The following is a 21,343-nucleotide window of genomic DNA, read 5'->3' on the forward strand; positions in this document are numbered from 1 at the left end:
CAAGCAAAAAGTTTATTTGGATTTTCTTGTGATTTATAAGCTAAGATGCTATAATCCAAAAAGGCAGGAAAATGATGTAAACTAGAAATAAAACTATTTTTAAGCTACAATGTGTCCAGAACTCTGACAGTTTAAGAGAAACAAAAACAGGAGACAAGAAGAGAATCACACCGGGGTGAGCAGAGTTGAGCCCATGCCCAGGACAAATAGCAAGAGTGTCACTTCCGCCGGGCGCAGTGGCTCACGCCTGGAATCCCAGCACTTTGGGAGGCTGAGGCAGGCGGATCACGAGGCCGAGAGATTGAGACCATCCTGGTCAACATGGTGAAACCCCGTCTCTACTAAAAATACAAAAATTAGCTGGGCGTGGTGGTGCCTGCCTGTAATCCCAGCTCGAGAGTCTGAGGCAGGAGAATTGCTTGAACCCAGGAGGCGGAGGTTGCAGTGAGCCGAGATGCGCCATTGCACTCCAGCCTGGGTAACAAGAGCGAAACTCCATCACCGAAAAAAAAAAGAGTGTCACTTCCTCTGAGGTCCCATCCCTACTTCCATAGGCTCTGCAGCCTACACCACCTCTGAAAGAAAACAGGGAGATGGCAGAACGAATGGGCTGGCAGCACCACCTCGAATCTCTTAGCTCCAAAACGGGAGGTGCTCATCAGAGCCCTGCATCATTTCTGTGGGTGATGAATGGTGTGAGGTAAGGCACAGAGATCTAGACTTGTTTCTCTTTCCCTAACAATTGTTTCTTGGAAGAGGAAGATAACTTAGCTGGATTTTCTCTCTTTGTTTGTGTGGATTTCTGGGGTAGAAACCTGGAGATGTGTGTAGAAACAAGCTCTTTGGGGCCCACATACAGATTCCAGCAGGTGCCGGAGATTCTGGGGTAGCCTTTCCATGACTACTGGCCTCTTTTCCCCTGTATTGCTTTGGTTTGCTGTCTGGTTAATGGCAGGAGTGGGAGAAACTCACGTTCTGCAAGAGGCTGCCTGGAGCAGAGGCCAAGAGCGTTAAGGCTTGTCCCAGGCCTTCCGTCTCAGCTTTGCTACCAATTTGTCGGAAAAAAATCATTTGTGCCAATTAGACCCTGGTTAGGAAAGTGTTGTCCTGTCTGGGAGGCAGGTACAAAAGCCAATGGCAAGGGCAGGAGATCAATGAAAGTGACACATTACTTAGGCCTCCAATTCTTCTCAGCCCTCAATTTACTCTCCAAGACACGGAGAAAATAAGTGTACTTGCCTCACTAATGGGTACATGGTCAGCTCTGGGCAATTTATATAGAGCACTTTAGTTCCAAGATGAAATGCACTGAGATATTAGGATTAATCTCTGCTTTGATGAGTTTCTGACTTGCAGGTCTGAAAAACTTTAGTTCTTTTCTGTACTTCTCCACAAACACAAAACAATGATTCAATGGTAAAACAACAATGGAAAGAAGCCTGGCCGTTCTCTTCAAAATGGTTAGAAGGGTACTTCTCCTGACCTAACGTAACCTTTCCTCACATGAATTTATTGTCTATATTCGCACTCAGATTCCACTGGAATGCCTTGGGTCCAGGTGGATGGCTTACGGTTGGTGTCTATTCTGAGCAGGTAGGCATTCACACTGTTTGGTTGTGCCTGTGGTGGACACACCTTCAGGTGACTTCTTGCACCCCTGAATCACATTCTTGTATAATCTCCTCTCTTTGAGGACACAAACTTTGACCTGTTTCGAACCAGTAGAATAGAGAAAAGGTGATGAGCTCTTTGGTTATTACATCTAACTGTTTCATTCACTGCATAATTAGTCACACACTGTTTTGTGATTTTTGTGATGCAGATTTTACTTTTTTAGAGATGAGGGTCTTGTTCTGTCATCCAGGTTGGAATGCAGTGACATGATCAGAGCTCACTGCAGCTTCAAACTCCTGAGCTCAAGGGATCCTCCTGCCTTAGCCTCCTGAGTAGCTGGGATGAGAGATGCATGCCACCACATCCAGCCATTTTTTATTTTTTGTAGTGATGGAGTCTCTTTGTGGCCCAAGCTGGTCTCCAACTGCTGAGCTCAAGTGATCCTCCCACCTTGGCCTCTAAATTGCTGAGATTACAGGTGTGAGCCACTGTGCCTGGACTGTGATACAGAATTTTACCTAAACCTTGTATTGTTGTCTATAGCATCATGCATTTATTATTTTCCCTCTTAACTAGATTTTAAGTCGCTTGATGGCAAGAACTTTGTTCTTGAAGATTTTCAAAAGCTCCATGGCATATGGAAGTACTTGACACACAGTGAGTACACAGTCATATGTGATTTGGGTTTCTGAGGCTTCATTTGTCCAACTAAACCAGATGGGTCTTAGATGAGATCTATGTGGCAAACACTGCATGCCTACTGTGTGCCAGGGTAGACCTCACACATGCAGAGGACAAGAAGAAAGCTCTATCCTCAGGCGTTCACGACAGTTCGACCCAACCAATGATATCTTACAATCTCACTTCCTCCTTACCTGGCAGAATTGGAAGATATCCAAAGATTCCTAGAATTCTTTGTCAACCTATCAGGATTATAATTCCACAGATCAGACAGAGTGTAACCTGAAGCTCTTCAGTAACTCTGTAGTGATTTTTGAGTGGTTTTTAACTTTCCAAGTAGAAGAAGCAAAAGATCCTTGTAGCGGTCACCTCCCATCTAAACAGAGCGTGAGCTGCAGAGATACTGCTGTCCCCCCGTGGCCCATGGGTGTCCCTGCAAATCTGTGACTCGAGTGGACATATTCATATTAAGCAGACCAGAGATGAAAACCATATTAGGCATGAACCACTTTTTATTCATAGGCTTACCGTATATATTGCATTAAGAGGCATATTGTTTGCACACTCTATTTACCAAAAAGAGCTAAATATATATACAGCCTAAAATACATCCATCGTAGTCTGCATACTGTAAAACTTGCTTCTTTACACGTAGAAACTATTCTTATTTTATCTAGGTTATGCATTTAAAATACATAAAAATGGTACCAAATAGCATATTGGCCTATTTTATCACAATTCTTATACCTTCCTGATAGTCAAAGGGATAGGAAATGTTTCCTACTAGAAAATAATAGGTTTTGCTACAGGCAATGGAATACAGTAAGGATAATAATGACTTGCTTTAGATCTCAGTAGCTTTACAATATACTTCTTATTTGAATGAGCATTACAGTTCTTCTCCTCATTAATAACTGAGATGCTGTTAATTTTCCTGGTCATTCTACCCTCTGCTTGCCTGACTGAGGCAAAGGAAATCATTATCCTTATTCCCCTTTCTTCTAGTTTGTTTTCACTTTCTCAAGTTTCCTCCAGAGCCATCTGCCCCAATTTGCAATTCCCTTTCCATTGCCACCCAAATCTGGACCACTTTCTTATTGCGTCATTGCATACAACTAGATTATTGCATTCCACCCCAGGAAGCTGTTGAACAGAATCTTTGGCCACTGCCTAATTAAAGAACTTCCTTCCGTAGCTGTGAAGGAGAGGCTGATACCTCTGCGGAAGAATCGGGAAGCCAGCTTAAGAGATTTTCTTTAGGTGGCATGCAAATATCCCCTCCTGCAGAACGTCATCTTCCCTTCATTATACCCCAGGCTGGAGAAATTTCCATCATGAGCGCTCCTGGCCGCCAAACCTCCAGCATCCCACGCTGATTTCTTTCCTAAAAATACACAGCCTCTCACTCCATGGGGAAGAAAAATGCAACTCTGCCATTTTCAGTGTGCTCCCCGAAGGGTGATGATGGCTGAGGGCAATCCATCACTGCTCGTGCGTTCAGGGTTTGAATTTTTCCTACACAGATCTCTTCTTGTTTATCTGGTGGACATTGTGACAAGAAGCAGATGTGCTTCAACCTCAACATCCCTCCCATGGCTATGCAGGGCGAGGAACAACCAGACCAGCTAGAAATCCTCCTTAGAACAACAGAAAAACTATCCAAAATTTCTGGAAGACTTTCAAGAGTGGGGCCTTGCATGTAATAGCATGTTTGTTCATTGTTAAATGGATCAGTTGATTGAACGGTGTCTATTCAGCATGATTTTTCTTCTGGCTATGCATTTTTTACTGCACATCTTACTTTATCTCAAGGTGCTGCCAAATTCAAAATCATGATAGAAATGAAGGTCTTTCTTTGGGAGAGTATAGCAGGGTGTCTTAGAAAGAAAATTCAACATCTGCTGATCAGAGGAAAAGTTCTAGCTTTGCCAGTCCCTATTGGATAACCGTGGGCAGGCAATTTATATAGTTTTCATGTCAATTCCCTTCTCTCCGAAATTAGAATAATACCTGCCCTGCAATAAACGACAGAACTATTTATGAACAAATGAGGTAAATATCAATGTGCATTGGAAAAATATAAAGTTTTGCTAAAATGTAAGGTGGCCTCATTATCCACTGTCCAAGAACACAGTGCTCTTCACGTCTAAGGTTTATTCTTAGTCTTGGTAACAGACTCATTCCTGACTCTATGGAGTGTGGGGACAAGTCTCCCCTTTAAGGAAAGGCCTTAAAGCCACATAGCTGCACAGAGGGATCAGTCCAGGAGCCTAGCCACAGAGCTCGTGAAGAAACAAGCTGAGCAGACGACCACCCAATGGGTGATGGGAAGGAAGGCAGAAGAAAGATCTGCCCCCTCCTTCAAGCTGATCTCCGCTGGGGACGGTCCACATGTTTCTCTGCTTTGCGCTTTTGCTGCTGCTTGGTTGGTTTTTTTGTTTTACATTATTACTGGAAGAATGCTTCTTGCAGAAATTGTTTAAAACTTCAGAGATTCTTGGGACGGAGCAGTAAGATTAACGAAGCAAAGGTTTTACCACCCTGTGCCAAGAGCATCTATGCTCCTTTAGTAAGTTGGCCAGAACAAATATCTCCTCCCACAGAAACAGGCGCTCTGTAGATTGGAGGCTTTAGTCTTGCATAAAATAAGATTATAAAAAAGGAAAAGCTGACTGCAGTTGAGTGGGTCACCCACTTCTCAGCCTTCACCCATCACCTCTTTAGATCATTCTTTCACTCCCTCATTCCCCATCTGGACTCAACAACTCTCCCCATCCCAAGCCCGGTGCCCTGTGTTTCCTGGTTTCCCAGAATCTGGTGGCGTGATCAGAATAGTGAGTGCAGGGGGTCAGTGGCCAATTTCCCCTCAGAGGCACAGCTGGGAGTGTGATACCTCTCCGCAGTGGCAACACTGAAAAGATGCCACCCTACCATCCCTGCAGGTGGCTGGAATTGGGAACATCACTCTGATCTGACACAGTTGCTACGACTGTCTAAATATCTCCTACAGTTTGCCAAGTACCCATTTTTCCACCCAGGTTTGTCTGAGGGGTTCCATGCAACAGAAAGAAGAGCTTGCCATCGTTGGGGCTGGAGGAATGGCAGGACTTCCCCTTTCAGCCTCCAAGGTGGAGACCTGGGCATTTGTAGCCTGTTCAAATAAACCAAGAAGGCAGGGAAAAAAAAAAGCAGAAGAAAGTAATTTGCACTTAAATATGAAAACAAACCACTTTTCTCCTGTTTGCTTGGTATTTTGCAGACGTTTCAAGTAACAACACTACTGTGTGTGGGTGAGTTCGTTCATTCAAATCCGCGGTTTCTGAGGCTGAAAGCCTCAGCCTACAGTAGTCCCAGAACATACCCAAGAGTGCTGAAGTAACATCAATGCCTCATTCTCTGAGTGCTATTTATTGCCTCCGTCTGCATTGCTTAAAGTCAGGAAACAACAAACACATTCATATTTGTGGCAAAACATCTACCTACTCATGACATGGCAAATAATCATTTTAAAATAACAATACAGTACACGATCATATGATCGCGCTACTTTCATGGCTAGGAGTGAAGTTGTTGCGTTTCTCTTCCAGAGCTACCCCAAAGGCATTCACTTTAGATTCTCAGAAGAGAACCAGCTAACCAGGCAGAACATCCACTAAGAACCTTCCACACAACTGTTCCCCACGAGCTTCCCTATTGCCTGTATCAAAGAGACCCATTTGGAAATATACCATCTGGTTTCTCAAGCACAGACTCAGAGTGTGGGATTCAGCTTGGCTGGCTCCAAAGCTGGTCCCTACTGATTAGCCTGAGCCCCCCCAGCCTGCACAGCCTGATTCCACAGCCAACACATGGCCCCCTGTGAGCACGTGGGTCCTGGAGCGTTTCCTTTGGTGGAGTACTGGGAGAGAGGAGCGTTCCTATCTGAGTGTCTTGGGTTGTGGTTTGGTGTGGGCTCCTCTAGCAGCAGCAATAGCAGCAACTCAACAAAACGAGACTGTTACACAAGTGGGGAGGAAAGCAGGTGGGCTGGCAGGGAAGTTGGTATTCGATGACTTGAAATATTAAGTCGTCCAGGGGGCAAGGACACGCACAAATCAAAGGGCCACCTCTAGGTTTCAAAGCACATCGAGATCTGTGTAAAGTCCCCTTTGACTTCATAAAATCTCACTTCAAAAATGCTACCAAATGCTCATCAGATGGCAATAACTGTTTCATCCCTGTAAAGGACAAAATGAAAAGCACCATTCAGTCCTTGGCCTGTCTGCTGGTTACACACAGACTCAAAGGGCGGGTTCAGAGAAGCAGATGAGCCATGAAGAGCATCACACAGGCTTTACTGCTCCGGCCACCACTAGGGTCAGCTTTGAACGGTAGGAAAGAGGGAAAAACTCCTTTGTCTAGCTCCTGGGCCTACAGCCTGTGCTGGGTCTAGACATGTGTCACCAGAATATTTTCTCTGTGGCAGAGGAAACAATGGCAAACATTAAATTGTTAACATACCCATGACAAGCATTCATATGAGCCAACAAAATCACCAACGTTCTGCTATTAAGGACTCAGGAAGACCGGGCATTACTCTCAAGAAACAGCAATGACTCAAAATAGCACTGCTGAGTGTTAGAAGATTTTTAAACTAATAATCAGCAAATCTTTCCAGCTGACTTTTGGCTTTAAGAGTTCTTACCAAAAATATTACTAAAGTGGAATGAGAGGGGCTCAAAGTTTGTTTTTTTTATTTCATTATAAGAGCTGTCCCATCTTATCGATTTTCTCCTTCCTCATTCAAAAGGGAAAGAAAAGCATATTACATTTCTAGATAGTAAGAGTAAATGCTGTACTCTTTTCTCAGAAATTACAGGCTTTAAGATGTTTTGTTTAAATGGTAGAATGGGCATGTCATGCAGTTAGCCAATAAATGCAATCCCTGATTAAAATGTGAGTTCTAAAAGTTTGAAAACTTCTATTTCAGTGCTTTTTAATTTCAGAGCTCCGAGCCTGACTTTGACTGGTTTGTTGATTTCTCTTGGTCCTCTCTTGCGAGAGCTAATGCTACATGTCTTTTAATTTCCCCCACCACACCTTCACAAACTTAAGTCAACAATGATATGTTCAAAAATCTTTGTTTTCCCTTTGAAACTGGACGCAAAAAAGAAATCTCTCCTGTCGGTGGAGACGGCTGTGAAAGATCGAGGCGCCTGCACATAAATCTCCTTAAACTTTTTGAACAACTGCTTCTCTTTATCCCACTGGTATATCTGAGAGAATGTATAGTCACTCCCCAGGGCCAGGTAATGATTATCTTTAAAAGAAAAGGGCTGCAGGGTCATGGCTCCCCGTGATGGAAGAGCTTGGATCTCCACAAACTGCTTACTGTTCCACCTCATGACCCGGGAGTCCCCGATGAAGCGAGTGAGGGAAAGGTAGAGGGTATTGTGCATGCGGAAGCTCTTCACAGCCAGTACGTCCTCCATGTTGGGGATGTCACCATGGGGGACAAACTTCTTAGAGCTTTTATTCCACTGGAGGATGATGGGGACCTGGGACCGGCTGGACAGGATGAGATGAGATTTTCCATCGATGTCAACAAACTCCGCATCTGTGTCCCTGAACCACTCATGCAGAGACTGGTAAGAGTAGAATCCTTTGCTGTTCCATTTATAAACTGTGGACAGACCAGCCTTCGAGCTGTCTGCGATGACAAAGAACGTCTCATCGTCAATCTGAAACAGTTCGATGTCGTTGGGCTTGGAGATGCGAGAGACCTCGATGTCTTGGAATTTGACAAATTTGGTCCAGCTCTCGTCGTATTTGTAAATGTGAGAGCCGCCGAAGAGCTGGGCTACCACCACAAAGACCTGATCATCGATGAGAATGGCCTTGCAGCCCACGATGGACTGACCTGTGCTCCAAAATAAAGGACATGAGATTAGTGCAACACCAGCTAAAAAGGCACCCCCGCTGGTACTGCTGTACACTGCTGCTGGGAGTGTGAAATGGCACAGCCACTATGGAAAACAGTGCGGTGCTTCCTTGAAAAATTAAACATGGGATTACCCTATGAGCCAGCAATTCCACTTCTTGGTATATACCCAAAGTAATTGACAGCAGTGACTCCAAGAGATTATCTGTACACCTAACGCTATAGACCAAATGTCTGTGCTCTCTCCAAAAACATATGAGGAAACCTCATTTCCAATGTGACGGTATTTGGAGGTGGGGCCTTTGGGAGGTGATTAGGTCATGGGAGCAGAATCCTCAGGAAAGGGATTAGTGCCCTTCCAACTCCCTCTGCCCTTCCACCACATAAAGACACAGCAAAAAGATGGCCAGCTATACAGTGGGTTCTTCCCACACACCAAATCTGCCAGCGTCTTGATCTCGTGCTTCTCAGCTCCAGAACTATGAGAAATAAATTTCTGTGGCTTGTAAGCCCTCAGTCTACGGTATTCTGTTGCAGCAGCCCAAACAGACTAAGATACCCATAAAGTCATCCTTCACAATATAGCCAAAAGGCGGAAGCAACCCAGGTTGCTTCAGTGGATGAATGGATAGACAAAATGTGGCATATACATAAAACGGAATATTATTCAGCCCTAAAAAGGAAGAATATTCTGACATATAGCTACAACACGGATGGACTTTGAGGGCATTAGGCTGAATAAAATGGCCAGTCACAAAAGGACAAATCCTATATGATTCCACTTATAGGAGGTACCTAGAGCAGTCAGATGCATAGAGGCAGAAAGTAAACGGGTGGATTTCAGGGGCTGTGGGATGGCGGAGATGAGGAGTTGTCATTTAATGGCACAGAGTTTCAGTTTTTCAAGGTGAAAAGCATCTGGAGGTTGGTTGTACAACAATGTGAATGTACCTAACACACTGAATAGTATATTTTAAAATGGCTAAGATAATCAGCCTTTTTTGCTATGTGTATTGTGCCACAATTAAAAAACTTGTGGTAAAATATTTTTGTGTTAAACAATATGAAATATGAAATATTTTAGTTGTTGAACAATATGAAATATTTTGTTTGAACAATATGAAAGCACATTGTTCAAAAATGTGCTTTCATAAAAATGGCTAAGTAAGGTCGTCAGGGCCTCTGGAGTCTTTAAAGGCAGACATACAATTCAGGAAACTCACTAATGCACCAAAGGAATTATCGTCATACTTTTGAATAAAGCTACATTAATTAGCTTGATTAGGCATTCCACGATGTAAACATATTTCAAAGCAACATGTTATACACAAACAAATATACACAATTTTTATTTGTCAGTTAAAAAAATGTGTATCCTTGAAAAGTAAAAAATGTATTTCCTGACTCCATATGGCAGGAGGCAGTTAAACATGCTTCTTCTCCTGGGGGTTGAGGGGTAAGGGATGGTAAAAAGGTAGGAGCGAGGTCTCAGAGGCAGGAGAAAAAAAGATTTCTGAGTGTTCATGAAGATATTTGGACTCCTTTGATTTCCAGAGCTAAAGGAAGCCAAGTGAAGGCAGAAAGAGTGGGGTTAAACCTGATGATTCAGGTCAGGTGGCCTAGGGTTCAAAACCCAGCCCTGCACCTTGTAAGCTTTCTGACCCTGTGCCGGTTAACCCAACACTCTGTACTCCAGTTCCTCATTCATAAAATGAGATCACAGATGCTACCAGCTCAGATCTTACACGTGACTGTAATAATGACATGAGGCCATTCATAGCAAGTGTATTTAGCATGGAACACCGGCACACAGGAGGTGGTGGGTCATTAGTGGCTATCATTATTGAACAACTGATGCAAATGTCATGATAATCACAAGGCCTTGCCCCTTAGTGCTTGCCCATAGTGGGCACTGCGTAAATATCTAGAGAAGGAGCAATAGTCTGAATGACCTAGCTCAGGTGTCATAAAACTAAGACTTTGCAGAGACGGGACCATTTTCCGTGGTGACTCTCCTCTCTGGCTCACCTCCCACCATCTTTTCTCACCCTGTGCCCAGATGCCCCCCAGACCTCCCCATTCCGGAAGACCAACCACTAAGCAAGGGACCACCTACAAGACCACTGATCCTCCATCTAGATCATTCCATTAAAGGTTATTTCTTTCCTTTAATTTTCTGGGTAATTTGGACCAAAGTGAATTTGGCCAGAATCCTAAATTCTACAGATAATTTTATTCCATTTCTACCCTAAGGACTGGCTTTAAGGGCAGACACTGGGTGGTTTTCAGATCCTCTTTCACCATTCTGGCCTTCCTACAAGGACTTAATCCCTTTTCCTTGTTTAAAACGATTGCACTGTTTTTTCCCTGAGGGTATGTGTGTTAAATGTTGACCAAAGCAAATACTGAAAATAACAAGAGGTAAAACTTAAAAAGTGCGTAGGTATGACCAGGCACGGCTCTAAGCACTTTACATGCATTTATGTAGTTAATCCTTATAACAACTATATGAGGCATGTACTATTCCTATCATCATCAGCATCCCCATTTTACAAAGGGTAAAACCGAGGCACAGAGGAGTTAAGTAATTTATGAAAAGTCACACAGTTAGTACATGGTAGAGCCTGAGATTTCAATCCAGGTAGTTTGGCCTCAGTCTATACTCTACCACCCAGGAACCAAAAGCACAGAGAAGAACATACTAACCGGTTGTACTACAAATGTGAAATCACACTTAACAGCTTGATATGCTGTTTAATTTTTAATCTGTGCACATAGCCAAATATTCTTTTTTAAAAAATTGGGACTTATGCTATCCATATATATTTTATTTATTTATTTATTTATTATTTTATTTTTTGAGAATTTCACTCTGTTTCCAGGGTGGAGTACAATGACGAGATCTCAGCTCACTACAACCTCCACCTCCCAGGTTCAAACGATTCTCTTGCCTCAGCCTCCTGAGTACCTGGGACTAAAAGCATGCGCCACTACACCCAGCTAATTTTTGTATTTTTAGTAGAGATGGGGTTTCACCATGTTGGCCAGGATGGTCTCAATCTCTTGACCTTGTGATCCACCTGCCTCAGCCTCCCAAAGAGCTGGGATTACAGGCATGAGCCACCGCGCCCGGCTCATAGATATTTTATAATCTATCTTTTTCACTTGACACCCATGTTGTGAACATTGCCTCATGCTGATGATTCTTCAACAAATTGGTATGTTTGGCACTACATAGTATTCCGTTGCATGGATGCACCATATTTTGTTTAATTATTGCCCTATTGTTGGACATTGCAGTTATTTCTAGCTTTTCCTTATTGTAAAATAACATTTCCTTTAAAATATTGTTAAATGACATGTTTTGATACCATCTGGCAGTGTTCTCCAGTGTAAGAATTGCTGAGGCAAATGTTGTGCACATTTTTAAGCTTTTGGGTTTTAATTGCCAAACTGCTCTTCAAAGTGGCATTGATTTCCATCCTACCAACACTAATTGAGAGTGCAGGCTCCTCGTCCCCTTCCTGAGCACCTGGCTATGGAGGCCACCGCTCTCCAGAGGCATCCTAGAGGTCTGCCTGTCACAGCCAAAGGACCAAGTGAAACAGAAGGAATACCTTTCCTGGAGGTGCTCCGTGACGCACTCTGTCCAGGTAGACACTTTTAGACTATGGAGTTGTCAGTAGCAGACAGAGCATTGTGTGTGTGTGTGTGTGTGTGCGCGCGTGTGTGTGTGTGTGTGTCTGTGTGTGAAGAGGGATTACAGGTTGCAACATACTTAGCCTGCAGAAATCAAAAGGTGAACAAATAAACCAAACTTGAGAAAGCTGAGATGAGGTGTAGAGAGAACAAGGGGAAGTAGCCTCAGGGTGAAAGTGACCACGGGTTTCTCTCTCTCCCTTGGAGACACATGGACAGCTGCGGCCATCCCTTTTGCAACATTGTCACCAGGGCTGCAAAGGAGGAAGTACATGGATTGAGAAAATCCTGCCCCACCCTTGCCAACTCTAGGGCCACCCATGGCCAAACAAGATGTCAAATGAGGTATCCATGGCCCAGGGAAGGAGAATGGTCCACATTTACTTCGTTCTTCTTCAAGGCCAGTGGCGCCCAGGGCAGTGTCCTGGCCTACCTATGTGTGCCATAGGGCTTTCCCTCATGCCAGGTTCAATGCCAGCTACCGAGAGACAGCTCCTCTCCTTCCTCCACGGAGCAATCCCCCTTCCTTCTGTAGCATAGCCTTCTACCTCCCTCGGGGCAGTCTGCCGGTCTCTGCATTTCCCCGATCATGCAAGTTGTGGAACAGTTTTAATGGAGATCAAAAAGGGTAGAATCTGTGGCGGTGGAAAAGAGGGTTGCTCCTATTTTACCCCGAATAGATCATTATAGCATTGGCCTGACAAGTTGGCTAGCACCTGTAATCCCAACACTGTGGGAGGCCAAGGAGGGTGGATCACCTGAGGTCAGGAGTTCGAGACCAGTCTGGCCAACATGGTGAAACCCCACCTCTACTAAAAATACAAAAATTATCCAGGCGTGGCGGTGCATGCCTGTAACACCAACTATTCGGGAGGCTGAGGCAGGAAAATCACTTGCATCTGGGAGGTGGAGGTTGCAGTGAGCTGAGATGGCAACACTGCGCTTCAACCTGGGCAACAAGAGTGAGACTCTGCCTCAAAAAAAAAAAAAAAAAAAAAAAAAAAAAATTCCTTATAGTATTTCCCCAAATCCAATACTATGCTGATTCCATTTTACAGATGAAACGGAAATTCCCCAAATCCTCACTTTACAGACGAAAGGAGCTCATGCCCATTAAATCACTTGGCCACTGCCACCAGCTAGTAAGAGCTGGAGCCGGAGGATCAAAAGCCAGTCTGATGTTGGAACTCATTTCTTGGGCTTGATGGTGAAAACAGGAGCCGGGTGGGCTTCATGTCATGGCCACCGAGCTGCGGGATGACTCAGACCTGGAGACTGAGAGGCTGAGGAATCCTTGGAAACTAACCAGGTCCAGCAGGACTCTGGCTCCAACCACACCCACTCAGACCCCACTGACTTCCTCCCCACCAGCTCTGTGGTCTCCGTTGGGTCGGGCCATGCTCTCTTGCCTGGGTTCCAGATTCTTGCTATAGCCTCTTAGCCAGTCACTGTGTTTCCACCTTTGTGCCCTCACTCCAAAAGGCTACGTTTGACCGGGTAGCTGGACACAATCCAGCCTCTGCGCCAGGTAGCTGCATCTTTCTGCCTCTGCACGAAAACACTCAGAGGAAAAGCCAAGTCCTTCCTAGTACCTGTGAGACTCCGTGTTCCACCCTCCTGACTTCCGACTCATCAACTGTAACTCCCCCCTGGCTCATTTAGCTCCTGCTAAACCATCCTCCTGATGTTCTTCAAACAGGAAAGACGCTCTCCTGCCTCTCGACCTGTGCACCCGCTTTTCCCTCTGCCTGGAATGCTCTTCCCTCAGCTCTCCATGGTGGGGACCAATCCCTCCGATCCCACAGGTCTTACTCCAGCAGCACCTTCCTGATGAGGCCTCTCCGGGACACTCTGCCCAAGCCTTCAAATCCTCCCACACACAGTACTCCACATCTTCCTTCTTCACTTCATTTCCCCTCCTTCCCACATTTCTGTCTGATGTGCTTTTTAAATACTACAATTATTTTTGCGATAATGATCACAATACCAATATCCTTTCTTATTGTCTCTTTCTCCCATTAGAATGGAAACTCCTGAGGGCAGAGTTTTATCTGGTTTATCACTGCTGTGTCCCCAGCACCAGGAATATGCCTGGCTCAGAGTAAGTGTTCAAGAAATCTTTGTGAATGAATGAAAGAATTTACGAATGTCACCAGCTTCAGTATATCAGAAGGGAAGGTGAAAGACAGGGCTGTCCAACCAAGGTCAACCTGGGAGAGAAAACCAGTGGGATACAACTGTGAGAAACCCCGTGCTCTGCCCTGAATAAACAGTGGGTGACTGGACACACCTGATTCTTGACCTCATCACTTGTAAGGTTGTGGAAATGATGGCGGCTTTGAGAAGCGCCTGCTCTGGGCACTCAGCAAATCCTTACAACACCCATATGAGGCTCATCTACTCCCCATTTCCCAGATGAGAAAAGCCAGCCTCCAAGGCGCAGATACTTGCTAGTCCGCGGCAGAGTTGGGAGTACAATCTGTGTTCGTCAGTTTTCAAAACCTGAGCTCTTTCCGGTCTGTACGCCTCCTCTCTCTGGAGAAGAGAACTTTTGTCCTCTAACACAGGGGCAGGTATAACTTCAAGGGCTGTTGTGAGCTTCCAATGGGATAAACTAGGGCCTGGCACCTCACAGGCTCACAGGCAACATCAGCATTGGAACCCCTTGTCCAAGAGCAAAGCCCAGCCAGGCACAGTGGCTCATGCCTGTAATCCCAGCACTTTGGGAGGCTGAGGCAAGAGGATCCCTTGAGCTCAAGAGTTTGAGGCCAGCCTGGGCATCATAGTGAGATCTCATCTCTACAAAAAATAAAAAATTAGCTGAGTGCAGTGGTGTGTGCCTGTAGTCCTAGCTACTTGAGAGGCTGGGGCAGGAGGATCCCTTGAGCCCAGGAGTTCCAGGATGCGATGGGCCGAGATTGCATCACTGCATTCTGGCCTGGGTGACAGAGTAAGAGGCTATCTCAAAAACAAAACAAAACAAAAAAACCACAAACCTTCACTCTGCTCCCATCTCTGGCCCTGGAGAGGGGGAGAAAAGGCAGAGAGGCCGGCCATCCTTCCCTCCCCTACCTTCCATGTCAGGACAAAGAGGAAGGCACAAAACCACGTGGGCATGGACTCACTGCCCCATCTCCCTCATTCTTGGCTTCCATGGCAGGTTCGCCTGTGCCGCTCTGTGCTGAGTCTGCACTTCCAAGAGGGCTACTCTCCGGAAGGTGAGCTCAGCACTGGGAGGCCAGATGGCCCGACGGTGGCCAGCTCATCTGAAACGGCATCTTCGGAGCATCCGATGTACATCCCACACTGAGATACACGGTGAGATAAGGCTCATTAGCAGCGCTTCCTGCCTCCCCACATCCCTGTACCTGCCGTGAAGCCACTTGGTGCCTGAGAGACTCTTAGGAGCCTCCCAGCCCAGAAATTCTACTTGAATATGCTTCTCGCTGCAACTGTTCTAAGGCCGCATCAGGAACCTCGAAAGGAAACCCTCTCCTGGGTGATAATTATTGTCAGATTGCACTTTGATAAATGAGAAGTCTTTCAAAGATTATTTCAAAAGCAAGTAGACAGTCCGTATTTAGTAGGGCTAAGGCACTGGGATTCCATGATGGCACTGAAAGAAGCATTAACCAATTCATATCCCACATGCCTCATTTAGGGATCCATTTATTCTTACTTTTTTTTTTTTTTTTTTTTTTTGAGACGGAGTCTTGCTGTGTCACCAGGCTGGAGTGCAGTGGCGCGATCTCAGCTCACTACAACTTCCACCTCCCGGGTTCAAGTGATTCTCCTGCCTCAGCCTCCTGAGTAGCTGTGACTACAAGCACACACCATCACACCCAGCTAATGTTCGTATTTTTAGAAGAGATGGGTTTTCACTATATGTCGGCCAGGATGGTCTCGATCTCTTGATCTCGTGATCTGCCCTCCTTGGCCTTTCAAAGTGCTGGGATTACAGATGTGAGCCACTGCACCCGGCCTTGTATGTACTTACTAAAAGAAAGCAGTGATCACCAGGACTTAGCAAAGGGCACTAGGAACAAGCTACAGGGTGTGTGTGTGTGTGTGTGTGTGTGTGTGTGTTAGCATATTAGTTAACAATCAGCTTAATGGAAGTCAAAGCAACATTTACCTGCTACAAAGCTGGCGCGGTCTTGGTCTGCCGTACAGCTCAGACAAGGGATTCTCAGTGTGACTTCTCACCACTACTAGGAAACGCCTCCCACCACAGGCAACCCGTCACCCTCTCCCTTTCCAAAATGATCGTCAGTAATAAGCAGCATCACTGACCTGGGGTTTCCACTCTCCCAGTAACTGACCACACCAAGACAAAAACCGGAGAGACCAAGCGGATAGGCTGCGACGTGCTCCCCAGCTCAACCAAGCTGCAGAGCCGAGCTTGCCCTCGATACACAGGGTATTCCTTCTCTCAGCGGCTTGCGGCAATGCTGAAATCAGGTCAACACGTCCCATCAAAGCCACCACACACCTGTAATGTTGTCGTAGCTCCGGAAATTCATTTCGATGTGGTCCCACTCCAGCACCATGCAGTTCTCCATGCTGGGCTGCGCGATGGCCACGTACACGTCGTTTTTGGAGTTGAATGTATCCACTGAAACCGACTGGTAGGGCAAAGTCTGATGAACGACAAAATCTGGGAACAGGCATTTAAAAAGAAAAGGGTTCATAAAATCTCTTGCAGGAATGACCAAGCACCAGCACCTTTCCGTCATCACACTAGTTCTGAAAAGGACGGGGGAGAAGGAGGAGGCCGGAGGGAAGCCACACAAACGTCACAGCGTATTTGACTCTGGGACATTCCAGAAAAAGTTCTGGCTTGCACAGCATTATCTGATGGAATGCACAGCTTCCAGTACAGCTTCCTGGGGAGAAATGGCTTCCCCAAGTTTGGCTAAAGGATCTCAAAGTTGTAAACATATTTGGTGAGGCCTGGCATCCAAAGTGAGAAGACGGACGGGACGCCACACAGCAACGTGCTCAAAACCACCTTCAAATCGCTCTGTGACAAAGGGGTGCCTCGGTCCAGTGAGTTTAGAAAATGCTGTACTTCCAGCCCTTTTAGAACAGCCCTGTAGGGAAGATGTCTGTTTTGTTTTGTTTGATGTGGTGCTTCTCAAACTTACCTGACCCTTTATCTCCAGTTCTTACAACCCCTAGCTTGAGATTACCCATCGCGAGAAAATGCCACTGCACATTCAGAATAAATGGTACACTCCCCAAATGGCACACTGAACATTGGAAACCGAACTAGAAGACCCTCTGCTCCGGTCTCAGGGGTTTATAAAGTCCACTGTGGAGGGTAGTTAACCTAGGTCTGCTTACTGGTTACTGGTTACTGGAAAGTTGCCAGTAAATGCAGTGGTAACAGCTGTGCAGCACTCTGCAGCTCCGCAAGTGATTACGACAGACCTAGTGCGTCTGAAGCAATACCAAGCCCCTCCTATTTTAGCAGGCATGCCACGTTTGCATTTAGTGATAAGTCAGAGCTCTTCATCTGCGTTGCTCTCTTAGCTACAACTGACTCACTGTAGGCAGTCAGGGAATGAAGAATTTCCAAGAAAACAGAGTGAGCATGGCCTCTGGAAGCATGTGGGGTAACTAGAGAAATCCAGCGACCAAAGAGCCTCTCCAAAAAGTGCACACACACGTAAATAAAGTTTAAGAAATAAAGTTAAAATTTTTTTTTTGAGACAGAGTCTCCCTCTGTCTCCCAGGCTGGAGTGCAATGGCGCAATCTCGGCTCACTGCAACCTCCGTGTCCTGGGTTCAAGTGATTCTCCTGCCTCAGCCTCTGGAGTAGCTGGAATCACAGGCACGCACCACCATACTGGCTAATTTTGTACTTTTAGTAGAGATGGGGGTTTCTTCTTGTTGGTCAGGCTGGTCTCGAACTCCCGACCTTGGTGATCCACCCGCCTCAGTCTCTCAAAGTGCTGGGATTACAAGCATGAGTCACTGCGCCGAGACCTGGTTTAAGTTATTTCTTTGGCCAGAGGTGCTTCAATGTGCACTGCTTCTTGGTAGGCTAAACACACCCATGATAAAACATGGCGTCATGGTAGACACCTGGCTAAGGAAAGTCACGTTAATGAGGAAATCCTGGCTCTGCCCATCTCTACTCCACCTAGTCCTTATCCCATTCCACTCAAGTCTCTGAAAAGCCTTCCCTGACAAGTCCAATCCACGGGACGCTTTCCTAACTCTCTGGACTCCTAAGTAGGCACTATTGCTTAAATCTTATTACTCATGATGACGCCAGATAATAACATCAGAGTCCGATCGGAAGATACTAGAGGGATCTGAGATCCTCGAGCCATTTTCCAGAACCCAGAGAGGGTGAGCGTCTGGCCATGGCCAGGCAGCCAGCATGATGCGTCTCCCAGACCAAGGGCTCCCTGAGGCAGGGCCTGGATCCCACGCTCTCCAAGCCTCCCACAGCTCAAGCTCATGGCAGCCTCTCAGGAGGCAACCACTGATTTGGAAGCCTCATCAAAGATGCTTCCGAATGAGAATGTCATTGAGAATGAGAATGTCAACTGAGTCAAATGAGAATGTCAACGAAGGGCCCCTCAGTAGTGAGTACAGGGGATAGTGCAAGAGGAGTAGAGGCAGGAGAGGAGTAAGAGGGGCTGAGCACGTGTCAAAAGGGGAAGTGTGGAAGAGAAATGGGAAGAGCAGGTGACAGCCAGGGGGCAGGACAACAGGGTGGGGTCGAGGGCAGGAGGGCAGCAGGGGGCCCAGGAGTGAGCCCTGTGCCTGGAGGCCGACAGCTGAGGTTACTTCCCCACACTTGAGACCCCGGGATGGTCACCTCTCTTCTCAAGGGCTCAGTTTATGTATTCACTCTATGAAGGCAGTGACACTTACTTCCCAAGCTTGATGGCAAGGACAGATCAGATAATGGTGGAAATACCAAATGCCCACCTCAGGGCTCAGCACATTATAAAGAAGGCACTGAGGCTGAGTGCGGTGGCTCATGCCTGTAATCCCAGCACTTTCGGAGGTTGAGGTGGGTGGATCACTTGAGATCAGGAGTTCAAGACCAGCCTGGGCAACATGGTGAAACCCCATCTCTACTAAAAATACAAAAATTAGCCAAGTGTGGTGGCAGGCACCTGTAATCCCAGCTACTCAGGAGGCTGAGGCAGAAGACTCACTTGAACCCAGAAGATGGAGGTTGCAGTCAGCTGAAGTCACGCCACTGCATTACAGCCTGGGTGACAGAGTAAGACTCTGTCTTTAAAAAAAAAAAAAAAAAAAAAAAAAAAAGATGCAACTGAGGTCCGAGAAAGGACAGTTCACCCCCTCTGTCCTAGCTACCACTGGGCCTGTCTTTCAGGAAGTGACTATTTTAATGGCATCTAAGATAAGATGCAGGAGCTGAGCCACGACCTTCCTGGGCAAATGACTTAACCTCTCTCTGCCTTAGTTTCTGCATTGTTTATTAAGGTTCCTACTCACTTAGCTTAGCACAAAGTGAGTGCTCAACACATGTTACCTTTTAGAGGTGCCCCTCCCGTCACCCTGGAGGCGGAGTAGTTTGGCTAAACCAGTGTGAGTGGCCTGGCCTTGCTTCTCAGCCCACTCTAAAGACAGGGGAGGGAACGGAGGCTGGGTGGTGCACACACATGTGGAAAAAGGAGGAGAAAGGAAGAGGCTGCCTCTGCCGCCCAACAGGCAGGAGGTGACAGAGGACAGTGTGGACAAGTGACTCTCGTGGACGGGGAAACATCTCATCCCCAAGTCAAGAGCAGAACAGCCTGGGGAAGGGCTGGGGCTGGGAGATAAGACACACTGGGCTTCCAATTCTTGCCCTGCCACTTTCAGCTATGTGACCTTTGGCAAGAAAACTGAGCCTCAGGTTCTTCCTTCATCTGTAAAATGAGGGTGATGTCTATTTCCTAAGCTTGCCATTAAGGACTAAATGCAAGAGTACGTGTAAGTACATACTGCAGTGCTAGGGTGATCACTCCATCGTTCCTGTATGCAACAATGAGAATATTCAGTTGCCTGCTTGAAGACTTAGCAACGAGTCACAAATCCCCCCGAGCCCCCACCACCAAAATAACAGTCGCTTGGTCAAAGATAAATAAACAGAAAACAGTGACCCTGTGTTCACTCCTGTTGGCGCTGGCAGAACCAGCGTAGAAGCCAGAAAGCGCGTGTTCACTGCACAAGGCTCTGCTGGTTTCTGTGTTCCCGTGTGGCCAGAGGAAGGGGAGGTGGCAGTAGTCATCATGTGCTCCCTTTTCTGGGGATATAAAGGACTTGGAGAGCACAACTGCGTTCTTTTAATTACAACCAAGACGGCTATAAACTCCTCTCCTGCATCTCCAGTTGCATTCGACTAATCTGAGTCTGCCAAAGGTTCTAAGCACTCCCTCGACGCCCATAACTCACTCACCTCCTCCTTCCTGTTCGCCTCCCTACTGCCCTCTGCATTCTCAGAAACAAGAGCATTCGCTTCAAAAGGCAGGCTGTTTAAAGCATCAACTAGAAAGTTTCTGTTTTTATTGAAGAATCCCAGGATGAAAAAGAGCTGTCACAGTAGAGAGCATTTTACAAGTCTAGCCTTTCGTGGCCCTATTTTCATCTATTTTTCCCATATAGCGGTTTTATATTTTCTATATACTGACTATCTTGCATATTACAGATTGTTAAATCATTTGAATTACAAATCTAACGCTTAATAGAAGAACCCACCCCCTACGCCCCCCCAAAAAAGGAGGAGGAAGAAGAAGAGGAAGAGAAGGAAAAAAGAAGAATGGGGCCAGGTGAGATAGCCAAGACAGCTTGCACCTGTAGTCCTGGCAGCGTGGGAGGCTGAGGTAGGAGGACTGCTTGAGGCCAGGAGTTTGAGACCAGCCTAGCTAACATACCAAGACCTTCTCTTTACTAAAAATTTAAAAAATTAATGGGTCACGGTGGTGCATGCCTATAGTCCTAGCCACTCTGGAGGCTGAGGTGGAAGGATCGATTGAGCCCAAGAGGCTGAGGTTGCAGTGAGCTATGATTGTGCCACTGCACTCTTGCCTGAATAACAGAGGAAGACCTTGTCTCAAAACAAAACAAAAAAAAAAAAAAAAAGGAGAGAGAGAGAGAATGAAAAGAAAATGATTGATGCATATATGTTTGCGGGTATCAGAGACGAGGATCAGAGGAATTTAAATATCTTCTCCCACCCCCACCTAAATTTACTTCTCACAAACAGCAAAAGCACATTCTTGTGGAAAGATCTCAGAAATACACATATTGATATGACATCAATTTACTAGTGTTAAAATATTAATGGCACTCTGCAAAAAGAACTGCCACTTCCATTCACACTGGATTAAGTTCATGATGTCAGTGGGACTTTCACAATTTAGGCCTTTCTCCCAGTGGAATCAACAGATTTTTACATAG

General features: G+C 46.0%; 1 protein-coding gene across 1 annotated transcript in view; it reads right to left on the reverse strand.

Annotated features, from left to right (window-relative positions):
• Positions 1-2,772: 2,772 nt before the first annotated feature.
• LGI2 (leucine rich repeat LGI family member 2) overlaps positions 2,773-21,343 on the reverse strand; it is a 35,106-nt gene continuing 16,535 nt past the window's right edge. Inside the window, exons 7-8 of the mRNA XM_039468568.2 lie at positions 16,407-16,571; positions 2,773-8,194 (exon numbers count right to left, since the gene is read on the reverse strand). Coding sequence (XP_039324502.1) covers positions 7,377-8,194; positions 16,407-16,571 — 983 coding nt within the window. The 3' untranslated portion in view covers positions 2,773-7,376. The remainder of the gene's footprint in view (positions 8,195-16,406; positions 16,572-21,343) is intronic.

Source organism: Saimiri boliviensis, chromosome 3, assembly GCF_048565385.1.
Source record: "Saimiri boliviensis isolate mSaiBol1 chromosome 3, mSaiBol1.pri, whole genome shotgun sequence".
NCBI lineage: Eukaryota > Metazoa > Chordata > Mammalia > Primates > Cebidae > Saimiri > Saimiri boliviensis.